The sequence below is a fragment of the Xenopus laevis genome, chromosome 5L, assembly GCF_017654675.1.
Source record: "Xenopus laevis strain J_2021 chromosome 5L, Xenopus_laevis_v10.1, whole genome shotgun sequence".
Lineage (NCBI taxonomy): Eukaryota > Metazoa > Chordata > Amphibia > Anura > Pipidae > Xenopus > Xenopus laevis.
In genome coordinates this window covers 47,413,141-47,436,880 of record NC_054379.1, presented here as the reverse complement: position 1 = coordinate 47,436,880, position 23,740 = coordinate 47,413,141, and the positions used below count along the sequence as shown (strand labels likewise).

Below are 23,740 nucleotides of genomic sequence, written 5' to 3'. Positions count from 1 at the left end.
TGAACTGAAATTCTATGATTAGCAGCAATTCCCTTCTGTAGACCTACTTTGCAACCTTGATCTGGAACAGCCATAATGATGTCCCGCTTGGCCTGTTTTGTTTTTTTTCGCCTGCTAATGTCTCTGTTTGTACAGTGGCAATAAGACAGTTTGAAAGCAAAAGCATCCCCATATGGCACACAACAAGTGTGCTAAAGTTTCCGTGACATTTTTGTGCCAATTTTAGTTCTCTCTAATTAAGGATATCAAGAGGTTTCTAGAGTGTAAAAAAAGCATTAAATATAATAAAATATCTTTCTTGTAGAAAACCTGCATCAGAAGCTGTATGAATCTTAAAAATCAGTGTCCCAAATCTTTCAAATAGTGACCCAGTCCTCGATAACCTGAATCTGACATTTTTACTTAAAGGGGTTGTTCACCTTTAGATTAACTTTGTAGGGAGTGATATTTTGAGACAGTTTGCAACTGGTTTTAATTTTTTATTATTTGTAGTTTTGGAGCTATTCAACTTTTTAGTTGGCAGCTTTCTAGTTTACATTTTCAGCAATCTGGTTGCTAGGGTCCAAATTATCCTAGCAGCGAGGGTCTGACTAGAAAAATGAGCACTACAGAGTAGTAAAAACAATAAATGTGTAGACTTACAGAGCCTTTGTTTTTTAGATGGGTCAGTGACTCCCATTTGAAACCCAGAAAGAATCAGAAGAAGGCAAATACTTAAAAAACTATAACAAAGAAAGAAACGAAGACCAATTGAAAAGTTGCTTAGAATTAGCCATTCTATAAAATACTGAAAGTCAACTTAAAGGTGAACCACAGACCAAAATGTCCAGCGCTAAATGTGGGGTTCCCTTATTGATCCCACATTTTCTGGGCCGACACTCGGCATTTATTCAAATCATTAAACCCACTCCCCGTTTAAATCTTATGACCTGGGTGCATCCCGCCCCAGACCTAATGCTTCAGCTCTGGAGCGGTTTCACTCTATAAGGCCTCCCCACACATGCAGAGTAAATACCGACAAGTAAGGATCTTACCCGGTCAGCTATGTGACCCGGGTGCCACTGGCCCGAGTCCGTCACTAAGAAGAACATATTCACCACATCCTGATCATTGTGGCAGCACACTCCGGGATCTTTTTAAAGAATTACTTGTTTCCAGATTTACAGTCTTTATCTGATTTACAGGTAAAATCATAGCATTGATTCGTTTTGTAAAGTATATCGATGTAGTATCAAATATTTTACCAGAGGGAATCTGTTTTGTATTGTATTGTATTATGCTCTGGCTACACAATTAAATGGTGAAGAGAACGGGGGAATGTGGGGAGAGCAGCGATTTCTAGGAAGTGCTGAATGGAAAGTGAGAGTAATTGTCTGCCCCGCCTCTATGCCCAGGGCATAGAGGAGGGGCAGACAATATTTGATTGACAGCTGAGATGTTTAAATGAGCTTACAACAGCTATGAATGCTTTAATAAAAAATAGAAATTGGATTTCTTGTTTAATTTGAAAAGGACTTTCATTATACAGCTTTTTTTTGTAACTTATAGTTTTATTGAAATTTTTCATCAGAAAAAAAAAAAAAGCATTAAAAAAAAAACAAAAAAAAAAACAAAAAGAAGAAAATGAGTGGGTTCAGCAATATACAGTACAAAAAACATACGAAAAGACATATGAAATACATACATACATAAGTATATATAAGCGTGCCAGTCGGTGTTTACATATGAGGTACAAAAGGGTAGCCAACATAACGGGTTCATTATACAGCTTTTAGTGTCTGGATGACATGTCCACTTTAATGAATATCTCTGATCCCCCAGCTCTCTTCTTTCTCTTCCCTCTTCTGTCGTGCCGAATCTTGTCGTTTGCGTTTGTGTGGTTGTTTTGACTTTCCATTGTTTCATTGTTCCTCTCCATGTTCCTTGGTGAACCAACCCTTTAAAATCAAATGCTCCCTAGTATCTTGCTTGCAGCAATAGTCTCATGATAGTATTGGTTAGTACTTTAGTAGACAATCCTGAACAGTGGCATAACTAAATATTACTGGGCCCCACATCAAATTATTTTCCAGGCCTCCAAAATGTCTAGAGGTTGACCTGTTTTATCAATATTTATTGAAGAATATATGAGGCCCCTATACCCCCTGCAGCCGCATGATCTGCTTCCTCTGTAGTTACGCTTCTGATCCCAAATACATACGTATATTTGTAAACAACATTACTATATCTTGCAGTTCTGTAGTCATAACTATGTATTCTATCATAGCAGAAACATGGCCTTATTAACCTTTTTCCAAGTTGCATACCGCAGATTTCAAAAAGCCTCACAAAGTCCTTAAGATACATAAATTACAATTAACAATATTAAATTGGGTGCCCCGTGATAACCAGAAAAACAGTATATAGGAATAAATCATATTTTATTTACAGTAGTATTCTCTGTTTCAGACCTCTTTTCAGGAAACAGACGTTTGATGGTATCTACAGAAAAATACCAGAAAAAAATCCACACACGCCATATACATTATATCTAAATATCCAGGGGAAAAACTACAGAGAAAGCAGAACCTGCCACTGCAGGGGTGCTCATGAGGCCCTAATTAATGAGCAATTTCAACATATATTGGTGAAACCTCTGGATATGTAGGGGCCCTAAAATGAATTTGCTGTGGAGCCCAGTATCATCTACTTAGGCTAGGGGTTCCCAACCACCAGGCCGCAGACCAGTGGTGGGCCGTGTTGAACTGGGCCACCTCAGGTCACAGCTGCAGTCTCTAATAGCTGCAAAAACAATGAAAAAGGCCCTAATAAGTTGCAATCCCAGCTCCCTGACACACTACTGCCATGACAATATGACAGCAGCCGTGCAAGCCCCAGAAAATTTTTACTGATCGCAATAAGGACCAATATACTGTACTGTTTGGACACTTTTTTTGGTAAGCCAGAAATGCACACAAGCATCTACACAACTCAGCCCCCCCTGGTCCTTGAAAAAATCATCTTGCTTGAAACTGATCCGTGGTGCAAAAACAGGTTTACAGGTGTGTGTGAATCAGTGTCCATACCACAAGGTCCAATTTCTTTTCTTCTTACCTGACATAAAGCAGCTTGCTGCAGTACCTTTACTATATTCATCTCCTACACAGCCTTGAAGTTCCAATCAGTAAAATCAATAACTCTCCTTACTTTGCGGGGCATGTTTATGCAATTTCAACAAGATAGGACCGCATATTCACATTTTAGAAATGTCAAGATCTGAGAACAAATATTCTATCAACAAATAAAATATGCACTGATGGGGAGAATAAAAAAACGAATAGCAGCAGTGATATACTACCCCCTAGCGTTGCCTATGAGAATCTCACTAAAAGGGCACTGGTAATCCGTAGCTGCCCTGTACAAATATATTAGTCCCTGTAATGACAGGAAAATTGTAAACTTATGGGATATAGTGCACAAGAGCCATGAATATATTAAATTATATCCTTATACACAGTGCTTAGCAATGTCAATGTCATCGTTTATAATCGGAACCTTCAGCATTGTGTTTTCATGGTCATGGAACTCCTCTGTAACTTATAATATCTGTATATTTTACAATAGGGGATACTTTATTCACAATATAAACAGTGCTTATTGATGTCATAAATTTGACTTTTTTATATGAACTATAGTAGTGTTTCTGAAGCAAACAGATCAGTTTTACCAATGCAGGAGAACAGTAGATGTTATTTTCATTACTTTAAAACACTTTCATTTTTTTGTGTTGCTGTTCCCTTAAGGCACAAAATACATAAGAACACAGCACTGACAGAAGTAATTACAAGAGCAACATCTCACGTGACACCCCCAAGCCAACACCATTTATCTCAGTTAAAGTGGCAAGTACTGGATGTAGTTCATTAATACTCATTGTTTTAGGAATCAGATGCAGGATAAGCAGGTATCCCCATCCGTAATGTCGTGTAGTTTGCATACCACCAAACGAAATGAAAGCTTGATTTTAAATGTAATATCTGTACAATAAAACTGTATCATACAACTTATAATATGAATGCAAGGTAAAATAATATATTCAAATGTTACACATTGGAATTCCCTTAAACTGGACAAATACGGCCTACTCCGATCATACCCAATTACATCCAAACACACCCCAATCTGTCAAAAACCCTGCCTATTTCCTATCAAGCCTTGTCACATTTACAATCCTTATTTTATGAATTTAATGAATAAACTGGTACCATTGAGAAGTACAAAATATCCAATTGTCTCATTCCAGAGCTAACATAGAGATAAACTGCAAATCACACTTCAAAACAAAATGACAAAGTGAACGATTCAATTATTTTCTACATCTAAACATTTTTGGAGTACTTTAACTAAACCCCCACAAGTTTGAAGACAGTAGTTTCTGGGGTTTTAAAGGAGAAGGTGGGGGGTATTAGGTAAAGCATTATAATGACTGTGGGGATGCTTAATATTTTGCCTCCCCCTCCCCCATTGATTTAAACTTTAGTTCTTCTTTAAGCAAATAGCTGGCTTTTTCATTCTATCTTGCACAAGGTGGCCCTGCACAACAGGAGCACCAGTATTAGGAGTATCAAATCAAAAATATCTTCATAGATTTTAACTTATGGAGCATATGTATCAAACAGCAACATAGAAATATCCCAGCAGCTTTGAAGGAAATCTTCAATTATTTGCAATGATAAAACTTTTAATTGTCTATAAATTTTTATATTCCATGTTTACATTCCACTATTCTGCCGCACAGAAACATGTATTTAATCAAAGAAATGTTAACCTTTCCATTTGCTTAATACCTAAAACCTAATGCAGTTACAACATATACAGAATGCATACCTAAGATTTGGTATATTTGTCTTGCTTAATATCTTTCCAGAATCTCTCCCAACACTGTCGCCCTGACACTGCAGCCATTATGAGTTCTTTCTTCTTGGCCTTGTTGTTTCCTCCCCATGTGTGACATCAGCCTGCAGGCTTGTTTAGACCCCTCTGGTTTGCTTAGTAAAGGCCTTTGGCACCAACTAGCCAGTCAAAGGTGGGGACCGACTCAGTAAACTAAAGCTGTTACAGGAAGGGGATAATCTGTGCTGCAGATTTGTGCTTGTGTGCTAGGAAATAATGTGCTGGAAGTAAAGTATGTGATTTTGGAGTTATAGTAATTTAAAAAATTGTTTTCCAAAGGTTTAATTATTCTTTAAGGTGTAAAGGTCCCCAGTTCACTTAAAGGAGAACTAAACCCCCACGGTCAAAAATCCCCACTGGCCCCCCTTCCCTGCGTTATCCCTGCACAGTGTTACACCAGAATTGTGTCCCCTTCAAACATACTGACAGCACATGCAGAACAGCGCAGCGGAGCACAGGGCGGCATATTCATCAGCCAGTTCGTAACATACATACGCAACATAAAGTCCACAGCAAACATTATAATGTGTTAATATAACACTGCACTACGCATACACAGTGATTAACCGTAGAAACTGTTGCCATTGTAAAATCTATTTCTATCTTTAATCTTTGCACTCATACCCAGATTTTGAGGCTTGTGTGAATTTATGGTGTACACTGAGAATTTAGCATGATAACCAGTGTTAAATAGCCACTGAGAGCACATGCCTTGGGGGCAGCTTTAGGGGTGCAGACCTCAGGTACACACATATATAGGAAGAAAGTTATATATATTTTTTTTTTTTTTAAAACCCAACCTGGATACTTGAGGCTAAATCATGTGGAAGAGTTTAGGGGAAAGGGGAGTACCACTCTCTTCTGTAATGGTACATGCACAACGACTGTCCTATGTCATATGCCAATTAGGTTGGAGGGAGTGTAGGCCATAACAGAATTTAGTACTTATTTGTACTTGTATTAGTACTTATATGGGTATGTCTAGGGTTGCCACCTTTTCAATAGCTTAAATACAGGTGGGTGGCAGGCCAAGTTGGGGGGGGGGAATTAGTGATGTCAGGGCTGCAGCAGGTGATGTTTTGTGGGCCAAACGATGATGTAATGGGGAGAGGCTATGATGTGGTGATTAATTCATATTTTTCAATGTCCCTTTGCTCGCCTTGTTTACACAAAATTTTAAAAAGGCAATCTCCCCTTGAATTACAAAGAGAGATGGCAGAGATCATCACTCATCTTCATTGCTGACGTCGTGGGCACTTCCTTTACAGAACTGCTGGGGCAATGAAGCTGACAATTAGGGATGAACAACTTTTTTGCTCCGCTAGCACCTCCACGCCTATGACATCAATTCATGTTTTCAAAAAGAACAGTGTTTGTTGGATAGGCTGGAAAGTTCTGAGCATGGCTGTAATTAAAGTTGAAGGGGACCTGTCACCCTAAGTAATATTCAAAATTCTCTTCTATCATGTTAGTTGAGCAAAATAATCTTTGCTTACACTATATTTATTATTTAAATTGTGTTTCCTGCAGTCTTGGAATTACACAGCCACGCAAGAAGGCAGGTGCCATTTTTGTGGACACTGTCAGGGCCGTATTTATATAATAGGCACCCCTAGGCCTGCTGCTGTTCATCACCTCTTCACCCTTCTCTTCATTTGTGCACATGCACAAATTTTCATCATCAGGTTGGGAGCACTGGGAATTGGCACATGGAAAATTGAAAAAACTATTGTATCTCCTGAGCAGCCCTAGAGATTCCAAACCAATGTGGATGTGGTTGGGCGGCATGCCGCCCCCCAAAATCCTGCGATCTTAGGCCCGGGCTTAGGTGGTCTTTCCACAAATTCGGGGCCTGGACACTGTTATTTATAAAAATTGTGTATCACCCCAAAATCTTGTGTAAACACCAGAATGGGGGAACTAATGCCCATACACAGTGCCCTACAAAACTACAGTGCATGGGCATGGAAGGGGGGATGTCGAGAGAGCAGTGACATGTAGGAATTGCTGAATGGAAAGTGAAAGTATCTGACTGTTCCACCTTTATGCCTCAGGCATAGAGGTGGGACAGATAATCCGTGATTCACAGCTCAGATATTTAAACACCTTTGTAGCAGGCAGGCCCAGACTGGCAATCTGCGGGTTCTGGCAAATGCCAGAGGGGCTGCTGTAAAATGCCATAGAATTAGAAAGTGACTATTAAGTGGGCTGTTGAGGAGCTGATTGGGCCTCTGTGTACTAGGAATGCAGGTATGGATGTTTTACTGAATAAAATAATTTAGGTTTCATGTTTAATTTGCAAAGGACTTTCATTATACAGATTTGTATGTGTAGGTGTCAGGTCCACTCTAAGTTCAACTTCAATACTACCAAAAAAGGAAAAAATTGACCTGCACAAGACCATACAATGTGGGAATGTCCCCTGTGTTTATTTAATAATATACAACTTTTTGGGAGCATGTACCTTCACCAGCAGAAGAGTTGGATAGGGATAAATAATTGTATGGTTATTGGAGCTGGTAGCATGCTGGATCAGCATTAGCATGGTAGGCCTCCATATTAAAAAAAACTATATTAAGAGTGTCTTAACACATAAAGTCAATGTGTAGAATAAGCCATTATTGCTCAATACAGGGCAAATGACCCAAAATACTACTTTTCTTTTATGAAACATTGTGTGCTCCTTTTTTTCTTATAAACCAAGAAAATCGCTCATTTTTCTCTCCTGGTGTGCCCAGTAGTTCTCATTTTTGTGCAGATGTGCATTTCATTGAACCCAGACACTGGAGTATATTGTACTGAACTGCCCATTATCTCCATCTGTGGAAAGGAGCAGTGTGAGTGCAGACTCTTATTCTAAAGTAAAAGCCTTTTCTTGATAGATACAAACAATCATACATGGCATGAAAAAGAAGCAGTGTACAGCAAAATATTTGTATTGACAACATTTCCTTGAAAAGGGGATTATACGGGACACGCTACAACGCTCGCCAGCAACTTCAATAATTGTCACTTTGACAGCTTCGCAAGCCCAACCTCCCACGTGACCATGTGCGCTTTTCTCTCCACATGGACCGTATTTGCTGAAGTCCTTCCCACAAATGGCTAATGGCTGCCCCGCGCTATTGCCTGACTGTTTTCGTTCTCAACTCCGCTTTAAACGATTTATGCGTGTCAAATACGTTTACAGAACTTTCTGCACTCCTGCAGAGTAGTCACCGCCTCTGTAGAAACGGCCAAAAGAAAAGGCGCACTGGATTTTGTATGTTGTATAAACAGGCACCTAAATGGACAGTCTGATGACGCAATAGAACCAGAGGAGGAGTTGGGGTCCTAGGGAATGCCAGCCGGGCAGCGTCTGGTAGCTGCTGAGGGAGTGGAGACTCCTAGTAGGGTAGTAAGATCGTGCGCACGTGGTATCCGGCATCGTAATAACTTCTTACTACGGCACCGAGTTGCTGCGCTCCCTTCCCCAAGGCCGCCATTCTTCCCTACCGGGGCTTTCTCTGTGTTAACGCGCGGTTTTGTGCAGCAGGTGTCACCCACAGCATTGCTGACGTCATGGACTGCGACACGATGGAGAATGACATCTTAGAAGCTTTGGAGGATCTTGGGTATGGGTGTAATTGAATGGCGGAGATTTCAACTCGCCCCATTTGTATTCGCTATCTCTGTAACATGACGTGCTGCTGTGTAATAGGATTTCATGCAGAGAAGGGATAGCTTGTCTTTTTTTTTCCATCATCATATTCCTAATAAATTTGAAGCTACTGTGAGTCAAAACGAATCCTTTAGATCTCAAGGGCCATGTGTACTAACATTGGAGATAACTACCTGGAGAGATTTCTGGAGATGTTGTCCTTGGCAACCAATCAGCAATTCGTTTCAAACAGCCACCTATAAGTAAAGGCCCCCATAAACGGGCCAATAAATCGCCCATGTGTTAGGCTTCCCCCAAATGATATCTGGCCGAAAGTCGGCCACATCTCGATTGGCAGGTTAAAAAATCGTGCAATCCGACCACCCGTTTCAAATGCATTCTGATCCATTCGTTAGGCCCTAGAGCCCACGATCGGATCAGCCCGATATCGCCCACTTCAATGTCGCCAAACGAGCGGATCTCTGCATCTATGGCCACCTTTTGAAAACAAAAGGAAAGATCTGATTGGTTTCTATGGGCAACATCTCCAGAAATCTCTCCAGATATTTATCTCCAATGTTCGTAAACATGCCCCTTAATGTGCTTTATTTCAGCCTGAGCCATAGGCATTATGTGTTATATTTATTACCTGTTATTAACTTTGTAGTGGCTGGGCTGGTAAAATTGTCAGCTGATCGCTATGTTGTCATCAACAACCTCCTTCCACTTTTCCCTACCTATGGTTTCACTGTTAAACAGCACTGACAGCTCTTTCCTATGCCAGATCTTTCGTGAAGGATTTGGGGGTTCGGCTGAATCCAAAATAGTGGATTTGGTGCATCCCTATTAGCCATAGACTTGCTATACTCCTCTCCAGATACGAATAACAACAACTTCTATACAAAATATATATACAGGGTATGTACAAGGCTGATTAGCACACTAGGTTAATCTAAGCAGGGGTCATTAAATATCTGCACATTTTTTAATGTTGGATAAAGAAAAGCCTTTTAGACTCCAATGAAACCATGGCTGGATTGTCATGACTCACTGGATGAATGCTTGCCCCCCTTCCTTTATTGCATGATTACTTGAGAATGCAAAATCTGTAAGACTTGTGTGTTCTTCTACTCTGCACACAAAGCTGTATACGTTTAAAAAAATGTATCATTGATTTTTATAATGTCCCTTTAATTCCTTGATCATAGAGGGTAATTAATCCATGATTTGTTCTAAAGATGATTAAAATTTTGCAGAACTGCTGATTTACTGCTAGATAAATTCATATAACTAGAAGGAATAAGTTGCATGCCATTGGTGACTTGACAGTAATCAAGCCTTTAAAGGGGTTTTTCATCTTTGAGTTAACTTTTAGTATGATGTAGAGAGTGATATTCTGAGACAATTTGCAGTTGGTTTTCATGTTTATATTTGTGGTTTTTGAATTGTTTAGCATTTTATTCAGCAGCTTTCCAGTTTGTATTTTCAGCATTCTGGTTGCTAGGATCCAAATTACCCAAGCAACCATGCAATGATTTGAATAAGAGACAGGAATTTGTACATGAGATAATGTATCATTTTTATAAAAATGCAATGGCATTTAAAGAGACCTTTCGCTCAGACATAAAAACTGTATAATAAAAGTACTTTTGAAATTAAACATGAAACCAAAATTTTTTTTTTTTTTCTTCAAACTTACATACCTGTTATAAATGCATTTAAACGGGGCTTGTCTCCCTAAGAAATTATTCCAAATCCTCCTCTATCATGTTAAATGAGCAAACGTTTTTTTTACAATACAGGTATGGGACCCTGCTATCCAGAACGCTCGGGACTTGGGGTTTTCCGGATAACGGATCTTCCTGTAATTTGGGTCTTCATGCCTTAAGTCTACTAGAAATTAATTTAAACATTAAATAAACCCAATAGGCTGGTTTTGCTTCCAATAAGGATTAATTATATCTTAGTTAGGATCAAGTACAAGCTACTGTTTGATTATTACAGAGAAAAAGGAAATAATTTTTAAAAATTTGGACTATTTGGATAAAATGGAGTCAATGGGAATGGGAGCCATTCCGTCATTCGGAGCTTTCTGGATATCGGGTTTCCGAATAAGGGATCCTATACCTTTATATAAATTATTTATTTAAATATTGTTTCCTTCAGTCTGGTAACCCACAATCACAGCAAGCAGGCAGCAGCCATTTTCTGAATACAGGTATGAGACCGGTTATCCAGAATGGTCAGGACCTGGGGTTTTCCAGATCTTTCTGTAATTTGGCTCTTCATACCTTACAAGGGAAAAAAACAAATCAGATTTTAAAATCTGGGGAGATGACCGTCCCGTAATTCAGAGCTTTCTGGGTAACAGGCTTCTGGATAACGTAGGCTATACCTGGGTTTCTTTAATATTTACATGATTTTCTAGTACAGTAGACGTAAGGTATGAAGATCCAAATTACAGAAAGATTCTTTATCCGGGTCCCAAGCATTCTGAACAACAAGTCCCTTGCTTCTGAAGTTCTCTTAATGGTTTCATTGGAAGTTCTTTATATGTTTAGTAGCTGTGCCTTTTACTGTGAGTCATTCAAAGGAACTTGTTTTCTCTGTTTAGGCTCTACATGCTAAGACAAAGCAACACATGGAGAGTGGATAATTCATATTAGCTTGCATATTATTAGCACTAGCCTTGTTAGCGTGTGCAGTTTGATGTATAGTGTAAATCTAGGCAAATGCATTACACGCTGCATATATATTTTTTGGTAGAATTGTATTTTGTATTGGACATCATACTTCTATTTTGCCGTTGCACGAAGTTCTTGTTTTTTTAATTTATTTAGATTCAGATCTTTAGTTAAATATTGCCTTCAAACATGTAAAACTGCTTGGTTAGATACCTTTATTGCAATACAGTGAGTTTTTTTTTTTTATTTGTTACACAATATTTATAGTGTTGTGTTAGGATAAGATTTTTCGTATAATTCTTAAATTTTTTTTATATTAATCTTTTTACGGTACAGTAGGAAATCTCTCTTGTTAGGATTAGATTTGTCTCTAGTAGTAGGGTAGTAAATGTAAAAGACCAGTGACAAAAAAAATTAAAGCTTACTGTTCATATCGACGGGTACCCTTCACTGGTGCAAATTATAGGCTTGTGTCACAAACTCAGATATAGTTTAAATAAACGGCTGCGTAGCCATGAGGCATTCAAGCTGAATGTGGCAATAGGTCACATGTTTACAAAGTAAATAACAGATATGCTGTGTAGAATACAATGGTGCAATTCTTAAGCAGTATTAAATGGCTCAAATGGAATTCTGCAGACCTAGAGGATAAAAGCTCTTTTCTGATTAAAAAAAATATTTGGTTCAGAAATAGTTCATTTGTAGTTGCTTAATGAATAGATGAAAACTGGGCATGTATCACATACACATTTTCCCCATCTGGTTGCAGTATAACAGAGTCTGCCCTTGTAAAAAAAATGGTATATCTTTTTAGAAAAACATCCAATGGCCTTTGTCCACATACCCCCAATCCTACATCACTTACACCTGCTCTTAATGTATATGGCCCTTGTTGCAAAAGGATCAAAAGCTAGGGTGCTTTCGTTCTCGCACGCATGGCCCATTTCATTAATCCATACAGCATCTTTATGGCATTTAGAGATTTGAGGTTGCCATTCCAGAACCCTCCATTTTTTTCAGCCATTCCTCTGTGGATTTACTGGAATCGTAAAGGAGTGGTTCACCTTTAGGATGTAATTTATTAGTCTGAATTCCAAAAACTTGGAAAATTCATTATTTTATTTTTTTTTCCACTATAAAATCAAATTTTTTGTGATTTATTATACGCCGAGGATGTAAAAAGTCAGAGTCCGAAAATCCAGCATCTCAGACCTGCTGAGGTTGTAAACAAGTTAGTGAGAGAAGTCCCAAAGATATCCTGATCTGCGCTGGGTTTTGTACAAAAATCCAAAGATTTCGTTGTTTTCAGACAAAAATCCCCGAAAAAATCAGGGTTTTCGGATGGAAAATCCAATAAATGTGTACGATTCGAATTTCTCAGACAATTTTCACAATTTTTTCCAAGTTTTTTCCCGAATTGGAATTTTTCGGTTAAATGTATTTATAAAAAATAAGGGGGGGGGAAACCTGTGCGGATTTAGTTGGAGTAGTTTTCAGAAAATGAGACCAATTCGGACTTTGATAAATCGGCCTCACCGTATGTTATAGAATGGCTAATGGCTAAGTAAATTTTCAATTGGCCTTCATTTTTACTTTTATAATTTTTTAATTATTTGCCTGCTTCTTCTGACTATTTCCAGCTTCCAAATGGGGTTCACTGACCCCATCTAAACCATGCTCTGTAAGGCTACTGATGTGTTGTTATTGCTACTTTTTAATACTCCTCTTTCTATCCAGGCCCTCTGTATTCATGTCTATTCATATTTCTTTTTCATGCATTTAAATGCATAGTTTCTAGGGTAATTTGGACCATAGCAAAATGATGCAGCAAAGCCGCCCAAAGTCATAACATTTCAACCATGCTTCTGAATTGGTATCAGGGTCTTCTGGCGAAATGTTGTCACCAAACATGTCTTCTGAGACCGTGCCAAATAACTCAATCTTTGACTTGTCTGTCCAAGGCACATTGTTCCAGAAGTCCTGGTCATTGCCTAGGTATTCTTGCCCTAATGTTCTTTCTGTACAGCGAGGTTTCCTCCTTGCACACCTCCCATGTAGATCATTCAATGGTAGAAATATTCACTTTGACATCAGTATTGCTGAGAGCTACCTATAGGCCCCAGAGACTTTGTTCAGCATCTTGTGTTCTGCTTCTGGTCTGGGCAAGTTGGCAGTTATTTGAAATCTTTTCCACTTGTAGATGATCTTCCGGACAGTGGAATGATGGTTGTCTTAATTGTTTGCCTTTTTAAATCTATTCCCATGCTTATAGGTCTAAGTTTCTTAAAGGAGAAATTAACTCTTTAACAAAAAGACCCGTAGACCCCCCCAGCCTAACTGTCCCCCTGGGGAAATGCCTCATACTTTATACTTTGCCCTCGGCGCAGATTCTGGCATCGGAGTTCCACGCAGCCATCTTCCAGGTCTTTGGCAAGCTGAGCGGGAGATCGCAGATTCTGGCATCGGAGTTCCACGCAGCCATCTTCCAGGTCTTTGGCAAGCTGAGCGGGAGATCGGCGGATGCGCAGTTTGAGCAATATACCCGGTTTGCAATGTGCATGCGACGAAACACACGAAAATTGCCGTAGCGCCAGAAAAAGATACGAAGACCCGGAAGATAGCTGCGTAGAACTCCGATGCCAGAATCTGTGCCGAGGGCGAAGTATAAAGTATGGGGCAGTTAAGCTGGAGGGACGGGTGGTCTACGTGTGTTGTGGGGTAAGGGTCGTTTTGTTAAAGAGTTGAATTCTCCTTTAAGACCTCACATGCAAACTTTGCATTTGTTTATAATAAAATCCCCATTTTATGTTTTTCAGGAGACCAGAGAAAAATTATGTAACATCTGGAAAAATTTAAAACCTGGGAAATAAATTATGCATATATTGGTGGGCCCACCAAGAAAAACTGTAAAATGAGGGAAAACTTAAAATCAGGGATGTAAAATTGAAGTTTCATTGTATTTAAATTGCACAATGGACTATAACATGTAAATGGTGCATGATGTTTTTTTATAGTACCTTTATTAAAATGATCAAATATCTGTGCTGAAAAGTAAAAAATAATATGGGGTATACTTCCTTTCACATGTCTCTCTTGACTGAGAATTTTTCTTATATGATTGCAGCACCAATTATGAACTTTTTATTTTTTTAATAGGTATAAAGGAACTTTAATGGATGATGGAGCTTTAAACCAAGCAGCCTGCAAGGGGGCCGTTTCTCCAGAATATACCAAGCTGTGTGCCTGGCTTGTGTCAGAGTTAAAAAGGTTTTGTAAATTAGAAGAAAACGTGGAGGCTACCAACAGTAAGTGTTTTTTTTTTGTGTCTGTTTTTTCTTTAAATTTCTAAAAATAGACGGGCTTATTTTTAAAAAATTAGGTTCTCTCCCACAAAAACCCTGTGCTTAAACATCTAAGAAACTCATACAGGAGTCACATGGTCAGTTATCCGAATAGCTGGCCTATTGTGCTATTTCTTGTGAATGCCCATTTTATCAAAATTTGCCAACCTGCATGGCTAGACCAGGTTATATATAGCCAACATTAGAGTTTTCTGTATTATATATGAACCATATTTGCATGGTGCAGGGTTGTATGTTGTGATGGCTGTACATATGTCATATTAGATATGTAATTGTGCAGCATAATATAAACCTTTTGTTGTTTGTCTTTAATTGGGTCGAACAGCATATTGTTTCCCACCTAGCATCACTGTGATCACAAGCTCCTTTGATCATAAGCTCCTTTGATTCAGCATAAAGGCTGAGACTAAGGGGGTTATTTATCAAATTTTAGACCTTGTGAGCTTTTTTAGACCTTGAATGATTTCACAACTCGAATGGTTTCTAATTTAAGAAAAAAACTCGAATGTAAAAAAAAAAAAACTCAAATCAGTGTAGTCGGGGTGAAAAACTCAAATTGATAAGAGTTTTCGAGCTAAACCCACCAGAAAAAACTAGAACATCATGAAGGCTATTAACATCTTCAAATGGTTCAAGGGATCTCTGCCATTCACTTCTATATGACCGTGACAGGTTTTAGATGGTGTATTTTTGGATTCAAGATACTTCCAGGTTCGGGTGTAATAAATCTCAAATTTAAAAAAAAAAAAAAATACCCTTGAAAATTCGAATTTTTGTGGAAAAAACAGCTCGACATTTGAAAAATAATCCCCTAAATATTTTGTCATGGAACGTTTAATTTCAAATGTTACTTTAAGAATATACACAATATTCCCATGATGCAAACTCCAATAAAAAATGACACAAAGTTATTCTCCGATGTAGACATTTTTAGATGTTGGCAACAATTCATTACTCATACAGGTATGGGATCCGTTGTCCAGAAAGCTCCGAATTAATGGAATGCCATCTCCTATAGAAACAACTTAATCTAATAATTAAACATTTTTAGAATAATTCACTATTTCTCTTTAATAATAAAACAATATATTGTACTGTTTCCTAACGAAGATTTAATTAATCCTTATTGGAGGTAAAAACAATCCTATTGGGTTTAATTAATGTTTAAATTATTTTTAGACGTACTGAGATCCACATTAGGGTTAGCCCCATGTCCAGAGCATTCTGGATAATAGATCCTATACCTGTCGAGACCATGTATAAGTCAATGGCCTCCACAATTTAAAGATATCGTGGTTTGCCCTGGGTTTAAGCCGAAAAAATCGGGGTTTTCGAGCAATAAGCCGAAAAAACTGAGTGATTCTGGAGAAAAGTCCTAAAAAAACAGCACAATTTGGATTTTCGCTCGATTTTTTTTCCCATATGAGTTATTTTTATGATAAATAGGCAAAATCGTGGATGGGAGTTTGGTCGAGCTTTAGATAAAATTGGATTTTAGTAAATAACCCCCTTAATGTTTAAATGATTTATAGCAGATTTAAGGGGCCTTTTGTAATTTGGATCACCTTATGTTATCTGGAAATCTTTAGGTCCCAAGCATTTTAGATAATATATTTTATAGCTGTGTTTTTTTTTTTTATTGTTAATATATTTGTTTGTGAGTTCCTCGACCGAACGTATTCTTTTTTGATCTCACCTTCTCTTAAAGGGGCCGTTCACCTTTGAGTTAGCTTTTAGTATGACGTAGAGAGGGATCTTCTGAGACGATTTGTAATTGGTTTTCATTTTTTTTTATTTGTGTTTTTCTGAGTAATTTAGCTTTTTATTTAGCACCTCCAGTTTGCAGTTTTAGCAATCTGGTTGCTAGGGTCCAAATTGTCCTAGCAACCATGCACTATTTTGAATAAGAGACTGGAATATGAATAGGAGAGGCTTGAATAGTATGATGAGTAATAAAAAGTAACAATACATTTGTAGCCTTACAGAGCATGTGTTTTTAGATGGATCAGTGACACCCCCCCCCCCCATTTGAAAGCTGTAAAGAGTTAGAAGAAAAAGGCAAATAATTAAATAAATAAATAATGAAGACCAATTGAAAAATTGCTTAGAATTGGCCATTCTATGACATACTAAAAGTTAATTTAAAGGTGAACCACCCCTTTTCAAACCAAATAAAAATTGTTACATTTTCTTTCAAGGAATTGTGACAGCTATGCTCTAAAGTTTGCTTTGGGCTTTGTCTGACAGTGCTTGTTTTTCTTAAGAAAAACTTAAAAACCTGAAATTGATTATGCTTGTGTTCTGCAGGTCCTGATGAATCTGAAGGTTTCCAGCTGGAAATGAGCGGCCTTTTGACAGAAATAAATTGCCCATATGTATGTTTGACATCAGGGGATGTTACTAAACGCCTTCTTGAAAAAACAAACTGCCTCCTTCTCTTAAGTGAGTTTTATATTAAGCTGTTTAGGGGGTTAAATATTGCATGTATGCTTTTAAGTTAATTACTTTGACATAATTGGCAGTAAAACATTTAGCAATGCAACAGTGTGTCTACACAAGTTATGCATTTGTTCATCAAATTGTTTTTTATTGTTGGATGACATTTAGTTTTGAGAACAGACAACCAAATACATACATTTTTGTTTTCGTTTACTGCATAGCATATCTTCTGTCTGAGCTCGAAGCTGCAAGAATGCTGGCCGTGAACATCCCAGGAAAAAAAGAACAAGATGGGGAAGGCAGTGAGGTGTTTAAGGAACTCAAGTGTGTTTGTATGACACTTGGGATGTCCAAACCTCCAGCCAATATAACAATGTTCCAGTTCTTCAGTGGAATTGAAAAAAAAGTATGTTTTAAACAAATATTACCAAGTGCTTACACGCAGAAGAGTATGATTTGTCTCTTTGCAGTAATTGTGTTCTTCGAATAGGACCAAAGGCAGTATTTGCTGTTATGAAGCAATAGATCTGCAGATATAGTTATAGGATCCATTATCTTGAACCAAAAAAGAGAGCGAGAGAGATCCAAAGGAGTATGAGTGCATAATATGGTTATTTTAAACCATAATTTAAGTTAATTAAAAACAGGCAGATGTTTCGGTCCACCTCTAGGACCTTTTTTTTTCGTCTTGAAAAAGGTCCTAGAGGTGGACCAAAACGTCAGCCTGTTTTTAATTAACTTAAATAAAATTATGGTTTTAAAATAAGCTATTGTAAGGTTCCCAGTGTGTACTCATTCTCGTTTGGATTGCAATTGATAATACTTATATGAGTAGCACCTGGGTATTCTGCTTAGTTCAGTGGAGGGCGGAAAAATCTAAAAAATGTTATATATAGATAGAGCGACAGAGAGATCTAGAGCGACAGAGAGATCTAGAGAGAGAGGCAGATGCCGAGAGATGGTACAAACTAAGTGCACATTCTATTGCCACAAGTAGAAATCATTTTTTTTTTTTTTTTTCCAGTTGAAGGAAACTTTATCAAAAGTGCCACCTAATCATGTAGGAAAGCCTCTGCTAAGCAAGACGCTTGGGCCATCTCATTGGGTAAGTGAAAATATAACAAGATTTTTCTCCTGTGTGGTCATGGAATGTTTTTTTTAAATTGTATCCAATCCGTGGGATATCTTCAGTTTTTTAAGATTGTGCTTTAAGTTAGTTGCCTTTGTGAACTTATTTAACCAAATGTCCTTTTGATTTATACTTTGACTAAAGAAACAGTTCAAAAACACGGTAGGTGCAGCATATAGTAGAATCTACAAGGCTTGTGCTCAAGTGACCACATTATAGGTTCTGCAATTACAGGTTCTTTTTATGTAGGAATGATTGTTAGGCGAGAAAAGCAGTCGCTTTGTAGTTTGCCTGATGTTAGTCCGTTGTAAGGTTTCTCCTTCCCTTTTTTGCATATATATCGGCAAAAAAATCAGCGCATCATCACTTAAAATACCGCATTTATTTAGTTGTTTATTTCCATTCACTGTGCATTCCAATGTTTAGGTCAAAGTCAGGGTCAACAACCTTGTGTTGTTAATACTATACAGCTGAAAATTAAAGTAATATAAAAATGGATTAATGTCTCTTGTAGCTTATAACGCACACATGATATTTATATCCATGCTATTTCTTTACCAAAGTTATAATTTACAGTGAACATTTAAGTGATCTAAAACTGCACTTTTTCACTTAGGAAAAGATTGAAGCAATCAATCAAGCCATAGCCAATGAATATGATGTCCGGAGGAAAATGTTGGTAAAGCGGCTGGATGTCACTGTGCAGTCGTTTGGTTGGTCAGACAGAGCAAAGGTAAACATGTAGAAAGCACTGTGCTCTATGATTAAAATGTCCATTTTATCTTGTAACCTAAATTTTCCTTCACACATTTTGTGGGAAGTTTGAAAAAAACAAACAAAACATTTTTTCAAAACAGTGCTTACTTTAAAATAATGTTTGTCTGGCACATAAGGCATTTTGATCACTGTTGCTGGGTAATCATCACCTGTTATCCCTTTAGAGTCTATTTAAAGCAACTTTCAGTCTGTGAGTCACTCAAACTTGCACCGAAGAAGTGATGTTTTTTAACAGAACAATCATGGCTGCTACTGGCATATAAAAAAGACTTTAGTCAATAGCGTGCCATATAGATCGGTTATAGAGGCATGAGATTAAATCCTTGTCTAAATTGGGGTTACTTAACTCCCTCCTATATAGTAAACTTCATGCAGAAAGCGTTTCTCACCATTTATTTTATTCTGCTAAGGTGTGTTTGATGAATCCATGGTATTTATGCATAAAATAAATGTGTGTAAATAAATATTTTACCATACAATACATGGGGAGGCACATTTATCAATGGTCGAATATTCTCGAAATTCAGATTGGGGGGCTGTTTAATAAAAAAAAAATTAAAATCTAAAACTTGAACGAATATTACCGACCCGAAAACTCAATTGAAGTCGACTAAACTCGAATGGAATTTTTTTTTCTCCAAAAAAAACTTGAATGTCAGGAAGGCTAGTAACATCTTCAAATTGGTATCTGCACCTCTCCCATTGGCTTATACATGAACGCGGCAGGTTTTAGGTGGTGAATAGTTGAATTAGAATTTTTAAAGGGGCACCTTTTGATAAATCTCGAAATTCAAATAGTGTTTGGATTATTCACAATTCAAATTTGAGAGTTTTGACCATAAAAAAAAAATTTTAATTAGAATTTTCAATTGGACCCTTAATAAATCTGCCCCTAATATTCTGGCTCTTTTTAAGGAATGAGAGGAAATTAAAGAATAAGTTTAACTTGGGCTACATAGTGGTTCAGAACACTTTCCTTAACAAAAAACCAGTGAATCTTCTAATAAAGTTTTGTTTGATGCGTTGTAAATTGTGGAATAATTGGTGATAACGAATCACCTTGTGCTATATTGATAGGATTATCTCTATCTTTAATTAGACTCAGTCTGAGAAACTGGGGAAAGTCTATCAGCCAAAACGTGCAGCTTTACCAGTAAAAGGCACAATTTCTGTAGCCCACCTTTTGGCAGCCCGACAGGATTTGTCAAAAATTTTGAGAACAAGCAGTGGTTCTATCCGGGAAAAAACAGCCTGTGCTATAAATAAGGTAAGGATTTCTCTGTTCTATTTTAATTATATAATAATATATATTATTCTTTCTGTGCAGATGCTGCCATTTTAGCAGTTAGAATGTTAATTTGCTTAGCTTAAGTGGCATAATTATTTTATTACAGAATGTTATCATTTGCATTTAAAATCTAAAACTAAAATGTCAGTTGAGGGCATATGAGCAATACGCCATGGAACCATGGAAGTAACAGCTGCTCAAGGCATGGGCCCCTCTACCTTGCCTCCTTTGCACAATTTATGAGAGCAGGCTGACCATTCACATTAATGTTCACAACATTGTTTTCTATTTGAGTATGCACAATTTTTTCATGCATTGTACTTGATAAAAACATAGGATTTAAAGTGTAAAGTCTACATATAATCTTAATGAGAGTAAAGTGAATCCATAATAGAGCAGCACACAGGAGAAGTTACTAATGGATAAACAGAGTACATGAACCTATTTTAAAGGAGACGGAAACCCTGTAGAAAAAAAACCCCATTTCCCAGGCTAACTGCCCCCCTGGGAAATGCCCCATACTTACCCCTCGTCGGAGATTCTCGAATTGGACTTCAAGGCATCCATCTTCCGGGTCCTCTGACTGGGCTGGGAGATCGGCAATCTCCGTCAATTTCAGTGCATGCACAGTTGTCGAAAACGGGCAAATTGCTCCAACTGCGCATGCGCCGACATACCGATGTACCAGTCAGCTTACCGAGGACCCCGAAGATGGATGCCGTGAAGTCCGCTTTCAGAATCTGCGACGAGGTGTAAGTATAAAGTATGGGGCATTTTCCCGGTGGGCAGTTAGCCTGGAGGGATGGGGGTCTACGTAGGGTGCGGGTACAGGTTTTTTTTCTACAGGGTTTCCTTCTCCTTTAAGCGAATTTCAATTTGAACTTTGTATTATATATTCTGTTTTTTGTTAATAGAATAAATCTGATTTCAAAACTACAAGCTCCAGCCCGTAACTTAGCATTTTAGATATTTGTTACAAGAGGGAGATCGTGTCAAATCATGTCAAATTTTATTCCAGGTGTTGATGGGAAGAGTTCCTGACCGAGGTGGCAGACCCAATGAGATTGAGCCCCCTCCACCAGAGATGCCTCCATGGCAGAAGAGGCAAGATGGTCCCCCACAAGGTGGAGGTAGCAGTAGAGGGGGAGGAAGAGGAGGCTATGAGCAGTCATATGGAGGACGAGGAGGCTATGAACAAGGGGGTGGGAGAGGAGGAGGTGGCCGTGGAGGTTATGACAGAGGGGGTAGAGGAGGCAAAGGTCAAGGTAGCTGGACAGACTCTGGTAGTAACTATCAAGACAGTGGCTCTCGAGATGGTGGATATCAATCTGGTGGCTACCAAGGCAGTGGAGGAGGATACCAAAGTGGTGGAGGTGGTGGATATCAAGGAGGAGGTGGATATCAGGGCACAGGTGGTGGTTACCAAGGTGGAGGAGGGTATCAGGGAGGTGGTGGATACCAAGGTGGAGGAGGCTATGGAAATTACGAAGGATCATCCTATGCTGGACGTGGATACCAGAGTGGTGGCTATCAGCAAGACAACAGATATCAAGATGGTGGCTCCCACAATGATCGAGGAGGTGGTCGTGGAAGCGGAAGAGGAGGACGAGGCAGTCGTGGTGGAAGAGGAAATCAAGGTGGAGGATGGGGAGGTCGGGGTGCACAAAACTATAACCAGGGTGGGCAATTTGAGCAGCACTTTCAGCATGGAGGTTATCAATATAATCAATCTGGGTTTGGACAAGGAAGACACTACTCAAGCTGAGTTTATTGAGAGTTCAGCTTACAATAGAGCTCAGGTAATAGAATCAACCTGCTCAGATGAGTGTTGTATTAAGAAAGAACATGCAGGCTCCTTTGTACAACTCTTATACATGCATGGACCTACACATAAAGGTGTGCTCCTACAGTTGCTTTTTCTCAGAAGTGCAATTTGCCGTGGTAACAGCGAGCACGCATGCACACTTTTCATACAGCCCAGTACTGGACCAGGAATCTTGCTCGTCTGATTTTATGGCTCGAGGGTCGTAGCTTTTTTGAATAGTAATGGTTGGCCACCAATGCTGATTGCAGAGCTTAGCAATCAAACCACTTACACGTGATAGGTGTACTTAACATAATAAACACATTACTAGCTGTATATTTAAGGTGATACTGACACTAAAAAATTTCTTTTCAAAATTTTTATTCTACATTAAAAGTAAAATTTTGTCACGTTGATCGTTTTTTGCTGATAGTTCTGCTTTTGTAAGTAATTACAGTATTACTTTAAGTTCATAAACCTGACTGATTTGTTAACCTGTCTGTCCCACCTCAGTCTGTCAGTTAGAGTTTGTAATGCTAATGGACTCCTGCTGCACAAATATGGCAGCCCCCTCATAGAGGAACATGGGGTAAGAAAGGTAATGTAAAAGCATATGGCAAAATTATAAATAGCATTCAAAGATAATGTTGTGATGGATATTTTCTGGTGTCTGTATCTCTTTATGGTGCAGTATATACAGCTTCAGTGTTTTTTTTTTTTTTTTTTTTTTTTTTTTTTTTTTTCCTCAACAAGATATATAATGAAATTTTTCTTTGCCAAGGACTGTTCCTGGCACATTTTTATTACATGAGCTCTATTGCTTTGTATACAGCATAGCGCTCGGTTTGATACTCTACACCTTAAGGGCTGTACAAAGGCCAGGTTTAAAAGAATGGCTGGACACAGAAGACAGAATAATCAGTAAATACAGTTTTGATGGAGCACCACTATTCAAGATTGTCTACATTTAAAATGGCGTCATACAATACTCTTTAATGACTTGGATTGTTTTTCCTCGCTGGCCTGGATTCTGTAGCCTCCTTTTTTGTACTTGGCAACATCTACCACATTCATCTCCAACAGGTCAATACCACTGAAGTGTAAATTGTCACACAGATGACGTCATGAATGCAAAGGAACGTTGCCACACAACAATGACAACGTTTGTTTTCCAGCTGACTGAGGGAAGAAAAAAAAAAAAAACTTACTTGAATATAGCGTTGAGACAGACTTTATTTTCTTCAATTGTTTTGTTTGTGCAAATTTATGCCACTGACTAAAAGTGGATTTTTGTTTTCCCTCCTCTGTGAAGAAGTGCACTACTTTGGGCAACATTGTTTATGCCCAGCAAAGTCCCTTATTAATGCTGCGCAAGACACGGCCTACTAAGGTTGTGATCTTTATAATTAAAGGCTATGGTACATGCAGTAGTTTGAGCACAACTGCTTGTGGCAGTGAACCAAATGCTTATACCCACTCAAAGAGGAAGAGCCGTGCATCTTCCCGGCAGTCAGAAGTGTGCAGTGGCATGTTTTTGAGTACTGATTTTGGGGTTTTCCCACTGAAATCACATTCAGGGGAATAGGAAATGGTCCCATGAGTGTTAGGCAATCAAAGTGCTGCATGGACCATAAGCTTATGCCTTTACCAACAGCCACATAATACTTTTTTGCTAAGTTTACTTT

At 38.3% G+C, this 23,740-nt stretch overlaps 1 protein-coding gene across 1 annotated transcript; it reads left to right on the top strand.

Moving 5' to 3' along the window:
- The first annotated feature begins 8,240 nt into the window (after positions 1-8,240).
- LOC108716684 (protein FAM98A) lies at positions 8,241-22,653 on the top strand. The gene is made up of 8 exons (XM_018263022.2): positions 8,241-8,546; positions 14,413-14,561; positions 16,926-17,060; positions 17,279-17,463; positions 18,082-18,162; positions 18,803-18,919; positions 20,063-20,230; positions 21,270-22,653. The coding sequence occupies exons 1-8, from the start codon at positions 8,494-8,496 to the stop codon at positions 22,014-22,016; spliced, it is 1,635 nt and encodes a 544-aa protein (XP_018118511.1). The 5' UTR covers positions 8,241-8,493; the 3' UTR covers positions 22,017-22,653.
- The last annotated feature ends 1,087 nt before the right edge of the window (positions 22,654-23,740 follow it).

What these genes read in the sequence shown, in the direction of transcription:
- LOC108716684 (XM_018263022.2), top strand. Translation starts at nt 8,494, where the DNA reads ATGGACTGCGACACGATGGAGAATGACATCTTAGAAGCTTTGGAGGAT. An exon ending in AAACTGCCTCCTTCTCTTAA is followed by an intron (nt 17,061 to 17,278) that starts GTGAGTTTTATA and finishes TTTACTGCATAG; the next exon opens with CATATCTTCTGTCTGAGCTC. An exon ending in GTTGGTCAGACAGAGCAAAG is followed by an intron (nt 18,920 to 20,062) that starts GTAAACATGTAG and finishes ATCTTTAATTAG; the next exon opens with ACTCAGTCTGAGAAACTGGG.